Source organism: Amblyomma maculatum, chromosome 4, assembly GCF_055883805.1.
Source record: "Amblyomma maculatum isolate TAMU_Amacu chromosome 4, ASM5588380v1, whole genome shotgun sequence".
NCBI lineage: Eukaryota > Metazoa > Arthropoda > Arachnida > Ixodida > Ixodidae > Amblyomma > Amblyomma maculatum.
The window spans coordinates 129,173,390-129,191,597 of record NC_139347.1 but is presented as its reverse complement, the minus strand read 5'-3'; the positions used below and the strand labels follow the sequence as shown (position 1 = coordinate 129,191,597).

The following is an 18,208-nucleotide window of genomic DNA, read 5'->3' as shown; positions in this document are numbered from 1 at the left end:
CTTCCATTTTCGGATTCAGAGTTCCCGAAAAGTCTAAACAAAATTTTCTGTATTAATTTTTTCCTTTGTCCTACTAAATGATTTTCACCTGCGGAGTCATACGCGCACCCGATGAGAGATTCAATCTGCATTGATCCTACTAGTATCATGAATTTAATTGACACGCATAAAACTTCATCTAGCCCCGATATCGACCTAATTACTAACCATTTTTCGAAAAGCGCCCGCATCTACTCATCACTGATGATCTGCAAGATTTTTCAGCAATCCCTCGATACCGGCGCTCTTCCTCCTGAGGTCGGGCAGGGGGTCCACATCCACAAATGAGGTAGCAAAAATTCCCCTCTCAATTACCGTCCTATATCATTAACAAGTATACCATGCAAATCACTTGAACACATCGTTTACTAAAATATTCTGAACGTTCTTGAACCTAACTCGTTCTTTACCAACTCGCAACATGGTTTCCGAAAGTCTCTTTTATATCAAACCCAACTGTTATTGTTCTCTCCCAATCTTCACGTTAATATTGATCGGAATTCTCTAGTTGACTGCATATTTCTCGACTTCAAAAAAGCATTTGAAAAAGTTTATCACAGTCTCCTCCTCTATAAACTATCTCAACTAAATATTCAACCTAACCTTATACGTTGGATACAACACTTTCTTTTTAACCAATCCCAGTTTGTGTCTGTCAACAGTCTTAACTCTTTTTTAAGTTTTGTTGGCTCTGGTGTGCCTCAGGGCTCCGTCTTAGGTTCTTTGTTAGTTGTCATGTAAATTACCGAACTGTGTATCCTCTACCATTAATTTGTTTGGAGATGATTGTGATGACTTTCGTGAAATTAACAGTTCCGACGATTCTAGAGCCTTACAACTGGACATAATTTGTGGAAAATGGATCTTAATACCTCTAAATGTAAATTCTTACGTGTCTCAAGAATTTCATCAGCTCCTACGATCAACTTTCTAATAACACAGTTCTCGAATCCGTCACTTCATACCGTCACCTAGGCGTTAAAACATCTTCAGGTCTCGCCTTCTCACTTTACATTAACGCGATAATTAACAATGCTAATCGCATGCTCGGTTATCTCAGTCGTAATTTTTCTTCCAACCCCAGCTCTCTTAAACTCCTCTTGTAAACACTTGTCCGTACTAAACTAGAATACGCTGCGTCCATCTGGGACCCACATTGTGCTAACCTAACTCATGCACTTGAAATGGGTCAGAATAACTCCGCTTGTTTCATCATGCACAGCTATCATCGTACCGCTAGTGTTTCAGCAACGAAGCGCATATTAAACTTCCCTTCTTTGGCGCCCGTCAAAATGCTGCCACGTGACCAGCTGTTAATTTAAGTCAATCACCAAGTCCCTACAAACTGCTTCATCGTAGTGAACACGGCACAAAAAAGCGGATTTTGGTGCCTTGGACGCGTCTCGAGGCTTTAAGCGAAGCCACAGTCACAAGGAAGTTTTTCTCTCATTGCACCAGGCGTCATTTTCGGCTGCTAAAAAACTCACTTTACGTAAATATTAGTTTCACGGAAACAACATAGCTAGCCGCATTTGGAGCTCTACAACCTTTTCATTGTCACGTTTTCTCTCAAGGCAGTTATTTAATAAATAGGCATTTCGTCTTTACTAAGTAATTAACTTTATTGAACGCAAAAATGCTGCCGGCTTGCCTAGGCGATGCTGAACAGCTCTTAACTGATTTGACTGCGCTATCGCACACGGTATTTCTTTAAATATAGACTTCGTTTAGCGCTACCGCTACCGCCTACCACTACCGCGCTAGGGCGACAGATAGCGCCGGTACAGCACCGAAACTCCAGGAAACACGCTCAGAGCCTGGAGGACTGCGCCTAGCTGGAACCAACAAACATCGTCGACTACTGGTTGTTTCTATATATAGGTGTGTGTGTGTGTGTGTGTGTGTGTGTGTGTGTGTGTGTGTGTGTGTGTGTGTGTGTGTGCGTGTGCGTGTGCGTGTGCGTGCGTGCGTGTGTGTGTGTGTGTGTGTGTGTGTGTGTGTGTGTGTGTGTGTGTGTGTGTGTGTGTGTGTGTGTGTGTGTGTGTGTGTGTGTGTGTGTGTGTGTGTGTGTGTGTGTGTGTGTGTGTGTGTGTGTGTGTGTGTGTGTACTGCCATGCGATATTTTTCAGCGTGGACCGGGGGGCAAAAAAAGAAGGCGAGCACGACACGTATGGCCAGGCAGAGAAGTCGCGTAGCACTTGTATCATGGGCCGTTCTGGGGCATCGCTTACAGAGCGGGGTTCTTTAAAGCGCATTAATTTTGGTGCGACATTGCCAAATTTAGTTGAGCCCCAGCGCCGAGGATATGAGTGCTTTCTAAATTCTGAAAACCAATATGGCTAGTACAGCAGCCAGCAGTGACAAATCTCTAATTGTAGTCAGACTGTCAGATTCAGTAACAGCTAAAAAGTGATGATCAAATCTGAACTCATCAGCTCACTAAAGTTCTATGTCCGTATACACTGGTACTGTTGCGTTAAAGGACGTCGCCTTTATATATCAAAAAGCCTATTTTAAAGAATTACTGCCGGCCTTCTTTGAAACAACTGCCATTTCTTTGTCTTGGTAACCCGAGGACGTTTTGTTTTCAGCTATGGGATTCGTGAACATAAACCACGGCACGAACCGGCAGCTGTCCACTCACTTTGGTGACGACAATCCAAGTGCGAGTTTTCCAGTGACTGAGGGACTGGTAAGTTCTACGTACCTCCTGTTATCAACGGTACATCCAGTGGACGCCCACTTGTTTCCTTCCGAGGCATAGAGGGTGGTGAGGTCTTAGCGTGCACTTTTTTTTGGGGGCGGTAGTGCTTCTAGCTTAGCACGACAGATTTCGCCAACTTTTGGTTTCCGTGTGCCTAGCAACCGTTTGCTGCACGGAAACCTATCATTGCTACCGAATTAACCAAGCCGACAGTAAGAAGTGGTTCTTTTTCTCTTCTTCTTTCTTGTAACGAATACTGTGCCTATAGGAATATACTCGAAGCGAAGACAGGGGACTCTTGTTGAGCACTGGTAAATGGGTTTTATATACACAGAAGAATATTTCCAATGATTATACACAACTCAGCGTGATGTCTCACCGGCCGCCCCGTGAACCCACTCCACGGCTATTCGGGAGCACGATCCGCGTGCCCGGCTCCGGTCGAGACCAAAATCTCTCTGTCTCTGCGATGGTGCAGAGCATCGCGCGTCCCGCGCTCTCTCACCACGCAAAAAAAAAAAAGTTTAATTGCTCTCAAGCCGCGAGCAGGGGGAATCTCGTCAAACCAGGCCCGTTCACATGTGTTTTGACTCTCTCCCTAAAAGCCCCGGCCTCGGCGCCGTACACAGCGTGGAAACGCGGCGACGAACGCCCACCCGCGACAAGTAGAGTGACACCCCCTCGAGGCAGGCAAGGTGCCGCTACACGTCTCCAGATGTGGCTAGCAAATGGGCGCGCCAATCACAGGCATTCTCCGCACCGCGCCATGCCGCGGGGCACAGGCCCTATCGAAGAGTGGATGCCTTCGCTAACCGCAAGCGCGCCTCTCACGAGCTTAACTCTTTTAAAGAAAGCCGCGAAGCGCGAAGGTCGTTTTCCCGTCTCCCCACCTCGGAGGCGTGGGCGATCCGCACTCGGCCACGGATGATGCTGTCTTCCCGCACTCTGCTCTGCGACCGGGCGGAAGCGCGACCATCAGCTGATAAGGGGGACCTCTCGTTCGCTTTGGTAAAAAAAAAAAAAAAAAAACAAAAAAAAAAAACACGGAAACGAGTTTTTAACGGAACAACAAGCGCCGTCCGAACAAAAGACCCCGATGCCCCCGCCGCGCCGCGAGTAGAGCGGCTATTTCGGTGGTTAGTATGGTGCCGGTTAAAATGGAAAGAGGCAAATGAATGGCGCCAACCTTACTCCTACACTTGCTCTATGTACTTTATCCCGCCGGGGTCGTACAGTGGTAAGACGCCTAAATAATGTGCCGGAGTTCCCAGGTTCGAACCCGACCGCGGCGGCTGCGTTTCGGTGGAGACGAAATGAAGAGGCGCTGTGTGATGTCAGTGCACATTAAAGAACCCCACGTTGTCGAAATTTCTGGAGCCCTCTACTACGGCGTCTCTCATAGCCTGAGTCACCTTGGGGTATTAAATCCCACAAACCAAGCCAAACCGCTATATGTACTTATGTCATAGCCTCCTAAAGTATCTATACCCGGCCAGTGATGGCGCTATTTCTAAAACGCCTGCCGATTACGGCCGATCCGACCGACCCAAGCCCTCTCCTGTCCTTTTTTCCTACTCTCCCCCGTTTGATACTTTCGCTTCTGCTCTATACGTTTGTGGGAGAGATTACGAGCTATAGCGCTATACGGCGGAAAGTGGGAAAAGTAATTTTTGTCATGTTCTCTTTATATTGGGTGTAGGGGGGCGCTTTCTATTGCTCATGGTTATCAGGCTGCCTGCCAGCTACTGACGCCGTGTCATAGACCACGCGGTTTCGTAACACCGCGTATCGTGGAGCTGCTGCAAGTTTTCCACTCTGTCCGCAGGGACGAATGCCTGTCCAGACACACACCCGGTCTCCTGGCTGGCACTCCGTGCAGCCGGGCGAGAAGTCTGGCTTCATATGTGCGTTGTTGGTAAAGGTTCTGCTCGTCTGTGAAGTACGGAAGCGTTGCTTCGAGCGTGGTAGTGAACTCTCGGCTATACACAAATTACACTGGGATCACCCTAGTTGTCTCCTGAACGCTGATATTATGGCAAAAATCACGTAGCCAGGATGTAATCCCACATTTTGTGTATAGCTGAATTTCATGTTTTACGTCCATGGCAAGCTTCTCTGCAATAGTCCTCTTCATACGCTTTGTAAGCCTATTGGTCTGCGGATCGTATGAAGTAGTCTTCCGGTGGCTTGTCTGGTTGTAGTTCGAAATGGCTTGCATGAGCTGTGCCGTAAATGCTGTTCCCGTATCAGCGATGAGCACTTCAGGAGGGCCGTGTAGATGAATGCATTCGACAAATTGGTACGACAAATTCGACTTCTGCTGCACTACAATTAAGTAGTACTTATGCTTCAGAGTATAACGCTCATGGAATCGGTTTCTACTATCAGTCACTACTGATTTGTTGACAAAGTTTAGAAAGGGCCGAGGTGGTGCAATCTCTGAATCCCTATTTATTGAGTAAAACATACCCGGAATAGATAAAGCTGGAGTGTAGATGAGGCCAGGAGCTGGCAACATACGAACATGTCCTATGGGAGGGCAGCATAGCACCGCCGCCAGCGGATATTATGCGGGATTCTTCTTTCCAGCAGTGGGAGGCCGTGTTGACCAGCTCAGAACTGGTGGTCCACACTAGGACCGTGAAGTGGGCCACCCATGTCGCTGTCAGATGCATAGGTTGATGGCGAGCTAGCAAGGAACAATCCACACTTGCTGTCTGACGAAATAAAGTTTTTCCAACCATTTGAATGGCTTAATAGGCGGCGGTATCAGGTTAAAGTAGCCAAGTTGGTCTGATTGGTGGGGGGCGTCGTGCGTCGTTAAAACTGACTGCACCGTTTAACTTAATGCTTATCATATGCAGATAACAACGGCCAGTATTACTTCTCGATTCGGTGCAGTGTGCGTGTGAGCCAGAGCTGTCCTGTACTCGATTTATCGTCGAACGCTGGCTTACTTTTGTCTGAGTTTTTTGACCACAAAAATAATCTGTGTTGGGTACGCAAAGTATCCGACTAGATTTCGCAACTCGGCATCGAAGCGCTGTTATACAAAACTGCAGGTGCTTACCGGTATACCCAAGAAACTACCATCGCCCTCTTCTTTCTGCGGCGCATCTATCAGAGCTCGTTACAAGCAATCTGAATTGGAATGCTACAGTCCAGTCTTGTAACCAAAGAAATGTAAAATTCTTGAGAGCGTTGGCTACATTGATCAAGGCGGCCAAGTGAGCTCCTTAAAATTGACGAGCTAGCAAAGCACGTGGTGACCTCTTACTACCTTCAATGTTTGACCGTAAATGTGCGGACGGAACTCGAAGAAGCCCAGATCATCGCATGTGATTCCTTCGCGTCCATCAAGTAAATGGCTTCGTTTTGGAGAGAGGCCTGCTGGTGTACACAATAACTTTCCCAAGTCCTTCTGAGCTAGCACGGCTCTTAGGCACACACTGCGTGCGTCAATATTAGTTTTAGTATCGGTGTTTTCATCAAAGTGCCCGAGAACAGGAGGCGACAGTGAGAGGGGCTTCAGCTCCGGGACAATTTTACATTCGCATTTTAAGCTCCATTAATTGTTCGACGATGGGCAAAATGTTCCCCAGTCCAAGAAATCTTCCCACAGTTTTCCCACAGTTTTCTTGTCACGATGCTATGGAGACGGTGCGATCGAAGCTATTTTTTGTGGGTTATGACGAACTCCAATCTTGCTTACGATATAGCCCAGGAACAACAGACCCTCATAGACGAAGTTGCACATCTCAAATATAAACGTTACCACAATAATTCAATTGCTTCCGGAACTTAACGAACCCTTTTTCGGTGGACTTTAATCTTCAACGAGGAGCCAATGACATCGTCCAACTATACCAGATAAATATGCCACTTCTAGCCTGGAACGTCACTGGTGCGCAGCAGATGCTACCTGGCATCTCCTTGAACTCGAAGTGGCCGTCCGGTGCGATGGACGCAGTCTCGTCGCGCTCTTTCGTGGACCTGTATATGCCTGTTATATCTCTTCAGGCCCATCACTGAGAAATATTTTGCGCTGCAGAGCCGATCCAGTGTGTCGTCGAGGCGTTGTATAGAGTGGTCATACTTCTTCATAATGTTGTTCAAGCGGGACTCGTCGCGGAAACCATGTGTGCCGTCTTTATATTTTTCACCAGAACTGGTGCCACCCAAAAGCTTTATCCTCTATGGATGGATAAAGCCACCACGAAGCATTTCCACCCCTTGATTGCGGATCCCATGTTCTCGCCTCGATAGGCTGTAGACGCTTCGTCAATGGGTTCAGTATGTTCATCCGTAACTGCACGGTAATTTTTAACAACGGTTGTTGAACCATGATACTGATGAAAATCGCCGACTGTAGCTCAATATTTTCAGCGCAACTGCACGCGATCAAAGAAAAGAAGAAGGATGAGAAGGAGGATGAATACAGTGCTGTATTTGTCCTTTTTATTGGCCCCATACCTTCGTGCTGAAAACTATGAGCTGAAATCAAGAGTACCAACTCGTTAAATAACTAACTCAACTGGCTGTAGGTTTGAAGAAGGCTCCTGATCTGGTCTTGTCTGGTTAGGGGTATGAAGGCGCAATGCCGAACTTGAACAAGCAGCACTGGCCACGCGCATCGTCTTTGGGTTCATAGAGGAGAATGAATACGTTTCGGATGTCTGCTAGCTCACTGAGGAAAGCGATCGGGCCTTTTTTGAGATACCCGCATGCTTCGGTGACCTTCGTCACCAGCACCAGAGGTTGTCTGTTCCAGAAATCACCGGTGCCTCTATCGATGCCGGCTTTGATCCAAATTAACTGGATGTTTCGCTCGAGTATGCCTTCGGCAGTTTCTATATTTGCAGTTCCCACGCAGACGTTACCGCTTGGTCAAATTGGCACGCTCCGTTCATTGCCGAGGACGCTTAAGATAAACTCAACGATAGTGTAGCATGTGTGACTTTGTACCAAGAGGGTTAGATGAGCTTGGAGCGGAGATCGGTTATCGCCCCATGTTCCCTCAAAGTTGATGCCTAATTCACGTAGAGGATTGCTACATGACCAAGCGAATATTATAGCATAAGTGCTTCCAACTCACTTGCGGTTTATTGCCCTGGTGACGGAATAAGATCACCACCAGAAGTTAGGATCAGCGGGCCATCCGAAGGGGCCGCTACTTTCCTGAGCTCGGCAGCGAACTCCATTGATGGCTGAGTAGTCAGCTCTAGTTTAAACTAGGGCAGTAACTGTGCTTCCATTGACAGCCACTTCAAAGTTATTTGTTCGCCTCCTCGTGTTGCGCGGTGTCCTTGGTGTCGCCTTTGGCGCATGCTCAAGCTGCGGCTGAGGCACGCCGTTGTGAATTTTGACATGTCGTTAGACGGTGGTGTTAGTTTAAATGTGGTCGCGTCATTTTCGCGTGGAGCGTCGGTGCAACTGCAGCATCGTCATCAATCATCATCAGCGGCAGATTTTCTTTTCCTCTCAGTCGACATCACCACCAAAGGTTTCTTATTTAGGTTCCAGTATGCGGGCTAGGAGACCTTCCTCAGACATTGGTAGCATAGCTGCTGCCTGGAGAGGCTAACCTTGCGCGGAACGGCGATGCAGAGCGGGACAGGCGGTCAAGCGACGCGTACCCTCTCCTTTGCAAGAAGTGGTGAATTCTTGGGGAGGTCGGCTTGGACTTAGGTGTAGGTGTCTATAGAGAAACTGTTCAGACCGGTTCGTCTGTGTGTGCAGTTCCGAAAAATGATCCCACTCTTACCGCAGAGGAAACGTAGCGGGTGATTTTTCGAAGTCGTCCAGGTGTAGGATTTCCTAGGACTCGAAAGTAGCTCGTAGGCTAGGTGGCTAAGTGTCAAGGGGCGGCATTCAGGATAAGAGAGTTGTAAATGAGAAGTGCTTTGAGTGTCTCGTTGACGTGAAGAGCGACGTAATGCTGCAGCGTAGCTCAGGGTCGCTGGCTCTTGTGAAGTGACCGTGAGTGTTGGAGTATACTATAGAGCGCCCGCTGCGCTTCTCTCGCGGTGTCGATGAGAAAAGCTGCATGATCGTGTACAGAACGCGGCGGCAGTGTGCGTAGTTTCAACTGGACCATTTCCCAAAAATGCTGCGCAAATCAATGGTTGTGGCCACCGTGTCCATGCAGGGAAGCTGGGCAGTCTTGTACTGGGCCGTTGTGTTGCCGAGTACGGTCGCCGAGGATCTGTTCAATGGAGGACGTTTCTTTTTCGAATCCGGCCACACTTCTTTGTGGGTTTAACATGAGAGCAGCAAAACGTGATCCTTTGACGCCTCGAATCAAAATATTCATCCGTCATGTCGGGGTCAGCGCTGTGAAATAGGCGCTTCATTTCTTCGATATAATCTTTTGGGACGCACTCATTTGGGAGCTCGACCTTGTTTCTGAGCTACATTTCAGCTTTCTTTCCGCATAACACTCGTGAACACGCTCAAGAGCTTTGTTTTGAATCCATTGGTTGTCGTGAGGGATGACGTACAGTTTTCACTTAATGAAGGTATAAAAAATGCTCTTATTTTTTATCATCACTGCCGTTAAGGACATCTCAACTCCAATAAATGTACAGCATGTGGCTCCTTTGGCTAAGGGAATTATTAACTAAATGTAAAAAAAAAAAAAACAGCAGCCCGGTGCAAAAGAGGGGGATCTTTTTTTACCTGTTTACGAATTTATACTCTAGAAACTACGAGTGATCGATTTTACCATCTGTAAAGGTTCGTGCGTGGCAGAGCGCCTTCTTTTATGGGGGCCAGAGAGCCGTTGGTGTTCAGACTGTCCAATCCGGACGCTGTAGTTGGCCGCGCGCCAAGCGAACGAGCCGGGTTCCCGCCGTGGTGCGATGCGGCGGGAGAGGGGGGCGCGCCTCCGTGGCGCCGGCAGTCGTCGGGGCGCCAGAATGTCTGGAATTTGCGCGGACAAGTCCAAACATGTCAGGCGCCGAGTCTTCTCCTAAGTGCGCCGGTACCATGCCGAGCAGCACCGGGCTTGTAAGCGGGCGTCAGGCGCTCGCCCGCACCCGCTCGACTGCAGGAGCCACGGCTAGAAGCACGATCACAAAGGAAGATATCGTGCACGCTGAAAGCTTTATTACTACTTGATAATTTGCAAACTGTACCTAGGTAACCAGGTTTAATAATAATAATTGGTTCACAGAACAGGAATGGCGCAGTGTTTGTCACACTTGTTTCTATGGAAACCTTAACCGATCCATAAAGGACAGGAGGAAGGTGAGAGGGGAAGTGGAAAGAGAAAGAAGAACCGTTGTGGAGGGTTACGGGGCAATTTCGGCCACATGGCGATCTTTAACGTGCACAGAAATGACATCGCACAGCACACGGACGCCTCTTCATTTCGCTTCCATCTCAATACAGCCGCCAGTGGTCGGATTCGAACCCCGGTACTGTACCACCGCGGCGGGCCGTAATCAGGTTTTTAAATATTTGTTTAGTGGGAATATTCTATAGTGAAATTATAGGCCGTACAAAAGTCATGAGCCACATTTTAAAATTTGATTAGCGTGTGGTGTAGTTCGAAATATCGAACGTCAAAACGCACATTTCAAAGCTCGTTAAGTTGGTTTTCATGAACTTAACGTTCAATAAACACCGCATATGTCACTGTTCTTATGCGTCCAATACAGACACCGCAGGGAGGGATCATGATAGTTAATAATTGAGCATAAACTCATGTTGCATTTCCCTCGTCACACGCTAAATAATAAATTCTCCAAATTTGAGCTCATTCCGTGCAGTCATCATCATCATTATCAGCCTGACTATAGCCACTGCAGGGCGAAAGCCTCTCCCATATTTCTCCAATTAACCCGTGTTACGTTTTGGTTTTGCGCGCCCGTGTAGCGCACCGCTGACGCGCCCCTCGGTAGCGTTGGCCTGGCGGCTCCGTGGACGGCGGACGGCATCAAAGGTGCCAGCAAAGACGAGGCGTCTTCTAACGAAACAACAACCTTTACTACAACATCGTGAAGATACGGGCAGAGAAGCTGACCCGGAGAGATTACAGACACTCTCACACAGCTGGTGTCTAGCGTCGCGCCAACGGCGCGTCAAAGTAGTCTCTATCTCAGCGGAGTCGGCCGCTGCTTTTTATAGTTTTTCCAGTTCACAGGGAAAGGGTAAACCCTCACAGGAAAGGGAGAGCCAAACATGTTGGTTCACGACGAATGACTCAATCGCAGGTGTTCCGACCTCATCTCCTCCACCTCCTGCAGACAGGAGAGGGCGACGCACTTTCCCTCGAGCTCCAGGCATGGCCAGCTTTTGCACACACACGCACGCACACACATTTGGCGCGTGGCAGGAACACGCTGAGACTTGTCGGCGGGAGGAAGCGTTGCGCGGCCGATGAACGGCGTCGAAATGGCCGATCCGCTCGCGGTTCTGCCTGTTGCTGTGCGGTGGCCGCGTCAGCTGTCCCACTTGTCGGTGGAGAAACGTAACAGACTGCCCCGCCGGGGAAGGGAGATCCCGAAGGGCAGGGGACTGCATCCGCTGTCCGGAGGGATCGGGATGTTGCTGCTAGCCGGGATCATCCGACTCTGTTTCTCTTGAGCCAGTCTGCCTGAAGAAGTCCTTGGCAAGTCCGGGTTTCCAAGGCACTCTGTAACTTGTCTTCAGGAGAGATTTCTGACAACCTACAGCATCACAACCACGCTAAAAACTGAACCGGTCAGCCAGCAAGCACGGCACAAACTTCACTAAGTTTTGCCAAACTATTTCCCTCTTATGCCCCCATCTACATTAAAGGGCAGCTTAGCAGCACTTGGAACGCGTCCACAAATTTGAAAATCGCATTTTCAAAACAGCATTTCAAACAAAGATAATACAATACAAATGTTCAAAATCCTATGCCAGGAAGAAAAACACCAAGAAGTGAAAACTGAGGCTTCTTCTCACGTCATGGGCTTCGACTTAAGCCATCGGCATTACCGTTGAGATCACCCTTTTCACTAAAGCTTCGGCTGTCCGTTTCCCGGAACAACCGTACCTTCCTGTTTCTGCGCAAAGAAACATACGAGCATGAGTCACTCGCTCTTCTAAACAACCTATCCCTCTCCTTACGGGTTGCGCACCAGTCACGCATTTTCTGGGCACGGGAGCATTTCTGTCTTTGGGATAGTCGCTTTCTTTTGAGCGATAGCTTCCACTTGCTCCATTCTTTCTCGCGCCTGCCTTTCCGTTTTTTTCTACGGCAGCACTGAAACACATGCTTTGCGCTTTCTTTTCGCAATCTTTGGAGTTTGCTCTCCTTACGATGGCAGCATTCTTTCTCGCGCCCGCCCTTTCGCGCTTTTCGTCGGCAGCGCTGGAATACTAGCCTTCTGCTTTCTTTTTGAAACCGTTTGAGTTTGCTCTGCTTACGATGGCAGCATTCTTTCTCGTGCCTGCCCTTTCGCGTTTTTCGGCGGCAGCACTGGAATACTAGCCTTCTGCTTCCTTTCTGCAATCGTTTGCGTTTGCTCTCCTTACGATGGCAGCATTCTTTCTCGCATCTGCCTTTCCGCGTTTTTCGGTGGCAGCACCTGAACACTCTAGTCCCACTTTCTTTCGGCGCGAGCTCTGGCAAGCTAGCGGTAACCGGAGCTAGTAGGACACCGGTGTCATCGAATTGGTCAAAGCAGTCAAAGTGCGGTGCCGCGTCTGCATCGAGGCCAGCAGCGCATGACTCACCTTCAGACAAGTCCGAACAACTGCTCACGCCAGTCGCGTCAATCCCCCTTCTAGGCATTTGCTCTGGCGGCTCGCCACTCAGTGCGTCGCCTCGCTCAGAGCTAACCGGGGCACGATCAAGCTCCTTCGACAGCTGGGGCGCTTCGGATTGCGTGAGGGTCATATGTGCTACGTCCGCGTTCGCACTGGGGTTGCTTTCGCGAATACAACCTAGCTTGGTATCAGGGCACGAACGATTCTGACTCTGCTCTAGACGTTCGCTGTCGCCTTCGCAAGTCTCGCTCTCTACAGCGGACGCACACTCCTCGTCGGTCTGCCCTGGCTGATCACAACTCGCGGGCTGCGCAGTTTCCCTGATCGGCCCTTCGTTTTTTTGCGTGCCCTGCTCTACGACACAGCTGATTTCGGAAACTGAAAGTTTCTCCTCTCCTAGCTCGTTTTTAGCTCCGTCGCGCTCTACACAAGCTTCTGCATTGAGAGGCGGTTCAGTTATTACCAGTTCCTCACTCTCATGTGATGGAACTGTATCTACTACAGCTACTTGGGTTGGCGTGCAGTTCACCACGCTTAACGGCGTCACTTCGGACTTCTCGCCGATTAAGCCTGTGCTAACCGTCTCAGCTAGTGGCTCGACCAAGTTAACACGATGCTCTTCTGTTCGAGAATCGGTCAGCTCACTACTGCGGTCACGTTGCTCGGCCGCTTCCCCAAGCTGTGTCTCACACTCCGGTGCAAGTTCGATTTGCTTCGGAATTTCCGCACTGTCTAGCCATTCACTTACAGCGGCTTTCAACTGATAGGCCAAATCAAAGTATGACTTGTAACACTTTTTCTCACTCTCATATCTTTTCCGAAGATCATGAGGCGTTATCTGATATCGTATCAGCAATGACTCTTTTAGTTCATCATAATTTTTCAAGCAGTCGCCAACCAATCGCTTGATTTCTTCCGACGCTTCAGCGGAGAGAAGAGCTACCAACATCTGCGCCCAACTATCTCGCTCGAAACGTTTACTTCTGCAGACACTTTCGAAGTCTGCCAAATACTTTGCCATATCCTCGGCGATGAGGAACGGTGGCGGACCGTCTCGCGGTATTGAACCGTTACAATGAATGGCATTAAAAGCTTTAATCTTTTCCACGCTCATTCCATGTGCTGAAATCTCCAGCTGTATCAGTTTGCTTACGCGGGCGTCCTCTTTCTCGTAACGTTCCCTACGTTCACGATCCTTTTTCTCGCGACGTTCACGTTCCTCTTTCTCATGACGTTCACGTTCCTCTTTCTCATGACGTTCGTCAATGATCTCAAGGCATTCCAAAAGCTCGTCATCTTCAGCTTCCAACGCAAGAATAGCCTTTAACACTTCTGGTTTTCTGAGTTTGTCTGACAAATCCAGACCCAACTCCTCCGCAAGCTCCAGCAATTTCGGTTTGCGCAACGACTTCAAATCCAAACCCATGGCTGTTCCGAATGCTGCCTTCTCTACTGCCCACTATTGCCTTGCTGCACTTAACCCAGCAACAACGACAACACAATTACCGGCTCTGTTCTCTACTTAACAAAAGCCTGGCAAAACTCAGTAGAAGAAAGTCCCGCACTCACCAAACCTCGCAGCCAAGAATCCAACGCAGTCGTTCCGCTGCAGGCAACCAGTCATCACACAGGGCTCGTTGCACTGCTCCCGCCTTTCCGCTGAGCTGCTTTGACTCACGGGTCACGCCTGTGACATCGCTCTTCCCACCAGATGTTGCACCTGGGTCAGGCCTGGCTCGTTTCACCGACCACGGTCACTGCTTGGTCGTCCTCGTCTCTCCGCTGTTCACCAGTTGTTGGACGACGGTATCGCCTGGCTCGTCCCTCCAACCACGGTTACGGCTTGGTCGTCGTCATCCCACCGCTGCCACCAATTGTTACGTTTTGGTTTTGCGCGCCCGTGTAGCGCACCGCTGACGCGCCCCTCGGTAGCGTTGGCCTGGCGGCTCCGTGGACGGCGGACGGCATCAAAGGTGCCAGCAAAGACGAGGCGTCTTCTAACGAAACAACAACCTTTACTACAACATCGTGAAGATACGGGCAGAGAAGCTGACCCGGAGAGATTACAGACACTCTCACACAGCTGGTGTCTAGCGTCGCGCCAACGGCGCGTCAAAGTAGTCTCTATCTCAGCGGAGTCGGCCGCTGCTTTTTATAGTTTTTCCAGTTCACAGGGAAAGGGTAAACCCTCACAGGAAAGGGAGAGCCAAACATGTTGGTTCACGACGAATGACTCAATCGCAGGTGTTCCGACCTCATCTCCTCCACCTCCTGCAGACAGGAGAGGGCGACGCACTTTCCCTCGAGCTCCAGGCATGGCCAGCTTTTGCACACACACGCACGCACACACATTTGGCGCGTGGCAGGAACACGCTGAGACTTGTCGGCGGGAGGAAGCGTTGCGCGGCCGATGAACGGCGTCGAAATGGCCGATCCGCTCGCGGTTCTGCCTGTTGCTGTGCGGTGGCCGCGTCAGCTGTCCCACTTGTCGGTGGAGAAACGTAACACCCGGTTCTGTGCTAGCTGCATCCACTTGACCCCTGCGAACTTCTTTATCTCATCCGCCCACCTAACTTTCTGCCGCCCCCTGCTACGCTTTCCTTCATTGGAATCCAGTTTGTTACCCTAAGCGACCATCGGTTATCCTCTCTTCGCGCTACTTGTCCTGCCCATGCCCATTTCTTCTTCTTGGTTTCTACTAGAATGTCAGTAACGTGAGGTATTTCTCTGACCCACTCTGCACGCTTACTATCTTTTAACGTTACCCCTACTATTTTTCATTCCATAGCCCTCTGCTTTGTCCTCAACTTAAGGAGAACCTTCTTCGTTAACCTCCACGTTTCCGCCGCACAGGTGAGTACAGGTAAGATGCAACTGTTGTATACTTTCGTATTAAGCGATACCGGTAAGCTGCTAGTCGTAAGCTGCGAGTGCTTGCCAAATGCGCTCCATCCCAATCTTATTCTTCTTGTTGCTTCCTTTAGTTACTACCTGTCCTAAGTAGACGTATTCTCCTACTACTTCCAGTGCTTCGCTACCTACCGTAAACCGCTGTTTCTTCCCGAGGCTGTTGAACATTACCTTAGGCTTCTGTATATTGATTTTCAAGACTACCTTTCTACTTTTCCTCTCTAGGTCACCAATCATTCTTTGCAGTTCATCTCCTAAGTTACTTGTTAGCAAGGCAATGTCATCAGCAAATCGCAAATTACTGAGGTATCCTCCATCTACCCTTATCCCTTACTGCTCCCATTCCAAGTCTCTGAATACTTCCTCTAAGCAAGCTGTGAATAGTACTGGGGAGATTGTGTATCCTTGCCTAACACCTTTATTTATGGGAATTTTGTTACTTTTTTATTGCAGAACTATGGTGGCTGCGCAGCCACTATATACCTTCCAGCACTTTCACGTACGGCTCGTCTACCCCCTGATTTCGCAATGCCTGCATCACCGCCGAGGTTTCAACTGAGTCAAATGCTTTTTCGTAATCAATGAATGCTGTGTATAAAGGCTGGTTATATTCCGAAAATTTTTCTATCCCCTGGTTGATGGTATGGATATGATCGATAGTAGAATACAGTTTCCGTAACCCTGCTTGATCCTTTTATTGATTGCAGTCCAAGGTTGTCCTGATTCTATTTGCAATTACCTTAGTAAATACCTTATACGTAACAGACAGTAAGCTGACTGGTCTGTAATTTTTAAGGCCCTTAGCGTCCCCTTCCTTATTAATGAAGATAATGCTTGCGTTCTTTCATGATTCCGGTGCTACCCCGGTACCGCCGATGTCAGCTGGCACTGCGTATACAGGGTGGCCAGTTTTTCTAGCACAATATCTCCCCCGTCCTTCATCAAATCTATAGTTATCTGATCCTATCCAGCTGCTTTCCCCCTTTCATAGTTTCTAGTGCTTTCTTAACCTCATCCTTCGTCACTGGTGAAATGTCTGACTGTTTTTCCCTACCGCCAATCTCGTTGGGGTCCTGACTACCTTGGCTACTGTAGAGGTCGGTATAGAACTCTTCGGCCACTTTGACTATCTGGTCCATATTCGTGATGACGTTGCCTGCCTTGTCCCTTAGCGCATTTATCTGATTTCTGCCTATGCCCAATTTCTTCTTCACCGCCTTAAGGCTTCCCTCGTTCTTTGCAGCATGCTCAATTTTCTCGATGTTATACTTCCTTATATCGCCCACCTTGCGCTTGATATCTCTGCCAATTATATCTGGTCTGTTGGATTGGAAGCTTTCATACTCTGACGTTTCTTAATCAAATCTTTCGTCTCCTTAGACAGCTTACCGGTATCCTCTCTAACTATCTTACCGCCCACTTCTACAGCGAACTCAGTAATGATATCTCTGAAATTATTGTTCATTGCTTCTAGGGTAATGTCGCCATCCTCGGTTAGAGCTGAATATCTATTCTGTAGCGAGATCCTGAACTCTTCTGCCCTCCTCCGCACCGCTAATGCGTTGATGGACTTCCTTCTTACTAATCTGTGGCGTTACTTCTTCAGATTTAGACTAATTCGGGATCTCACCATGCTGTGGTCACTGCATCTCACTTTACATATTACTTCTACATCCTGCATAATGGCGGGGGTTGAACGCAGCATGAGGTCAGTTTCATTTTTAGTCTCCCCGTTAGGACTTTTCCATGCCCATTCCAGCGCTCCCACAATAAAAAGCCACTTGTCCAACGTTTGCTTCCACCGTGTACATACACGCTGCGAAAGTGGGAATGGTTTACTGTCTATGCAGAATGTTCAATTGGGCAAGTTGGTAGACGTTCATAATTGTAAAACAGCGCGAGCAACGGTAGACAAGAACGAGAAAGCAGTGCTCGCCGTTATGATCCTGATTGCTAAACTAATGCCGTCGCTCTTTTGGTCCAAAAACTAAGAGTAAATCTCAGACAAGCATACTTTGACGCGAGAGCATACCTTGCGGCATTAGAGAGACAGACAAATCTTTTGATCGAAGCGGTACATCTTGACTTGCTGTTATATTCGCGTAATAGTCAGACTTAATTATTTTCTGCCGATAAAGCATTTTTGCGAAACTTTGTTAAGTCTGGCCTCGGCTAGCGCACGAAAGCAAGTGCCGCCGCTTCAGTCCCGTCATCGCAAAACCCAACGCGATTCTATTGCTCTTCACTGCGCGCCCGCACCGAACAAGAGCCTCCCAGTCGCCGCCGTTTCCGTCTCGCCTCCCTCGCAGCCGCGCGCGCGTCTGCGGCCGACTTCCGAGCCTCATCTTGAGTTTTTCCAGTGCTTCCCCAACAAATGACTCGTGGGTGCTTCAACGTAAGCATACGCTATTTAGTATTTAGTGTGTGAACTCTATAAACTCGCGCAGGAATGCACCTATTCGTGGATTACGACTGCGCCCCCAGCGTGCTTGTTTACATAGATTTTGCAATAACTTTTGTAATGCTGTTCGTTCGCACAGCATGAAATGCAAGCTGAGCTAGCAATCTCAAAACTATCCGCTTCTTTTCGTATCCGGTTACATCTTTTTTTCTTCACAAACAACAACTGTGCTGCAAGAAGGGCTGTGGATGCTACGTCCCCTGCCTGCGCCGGGTATTGGGCGCGAGCGCCACCACTGGAGCCAATGGCGCTAGTGTCGACCTAGGGGAGTAAGTGGGATCACGTGACTCCTCTTACTGCTGCTGAAGCAGACGCTCGATTGAATTTGTGCGTTTTAAAAGCTAATAGTAGAG

General features: G+C 48.8%; 1 protein-coding gene across 1 annotated transcript in view; it reads left to right on the top strand.

Annotated features, from left to right (window-relative positions):
* The window catches only part of LOC146192369 (uncharacterized), a 44,324-nt gene extending 37,549 nt beyond the window's left edge, over positions 1-6,775 (top strand). Inside the window, exons 3-4 of the mRNA XM_084600457.1 lie at positions 2,631-2,731; positions 6,764-6,775. Coding sequence (XP_084456583.1) covers positions 2,631-2,731; positions 6,764-6,775 — 113 coding nt within the window. The remainder of the gene's footprint in view (positions 1-2,630; positions 2,732-6,763) is intronic.
* The last annotated feature ends 11,433 nt before the right edge of the window (positions 6,776-18,208 follow it).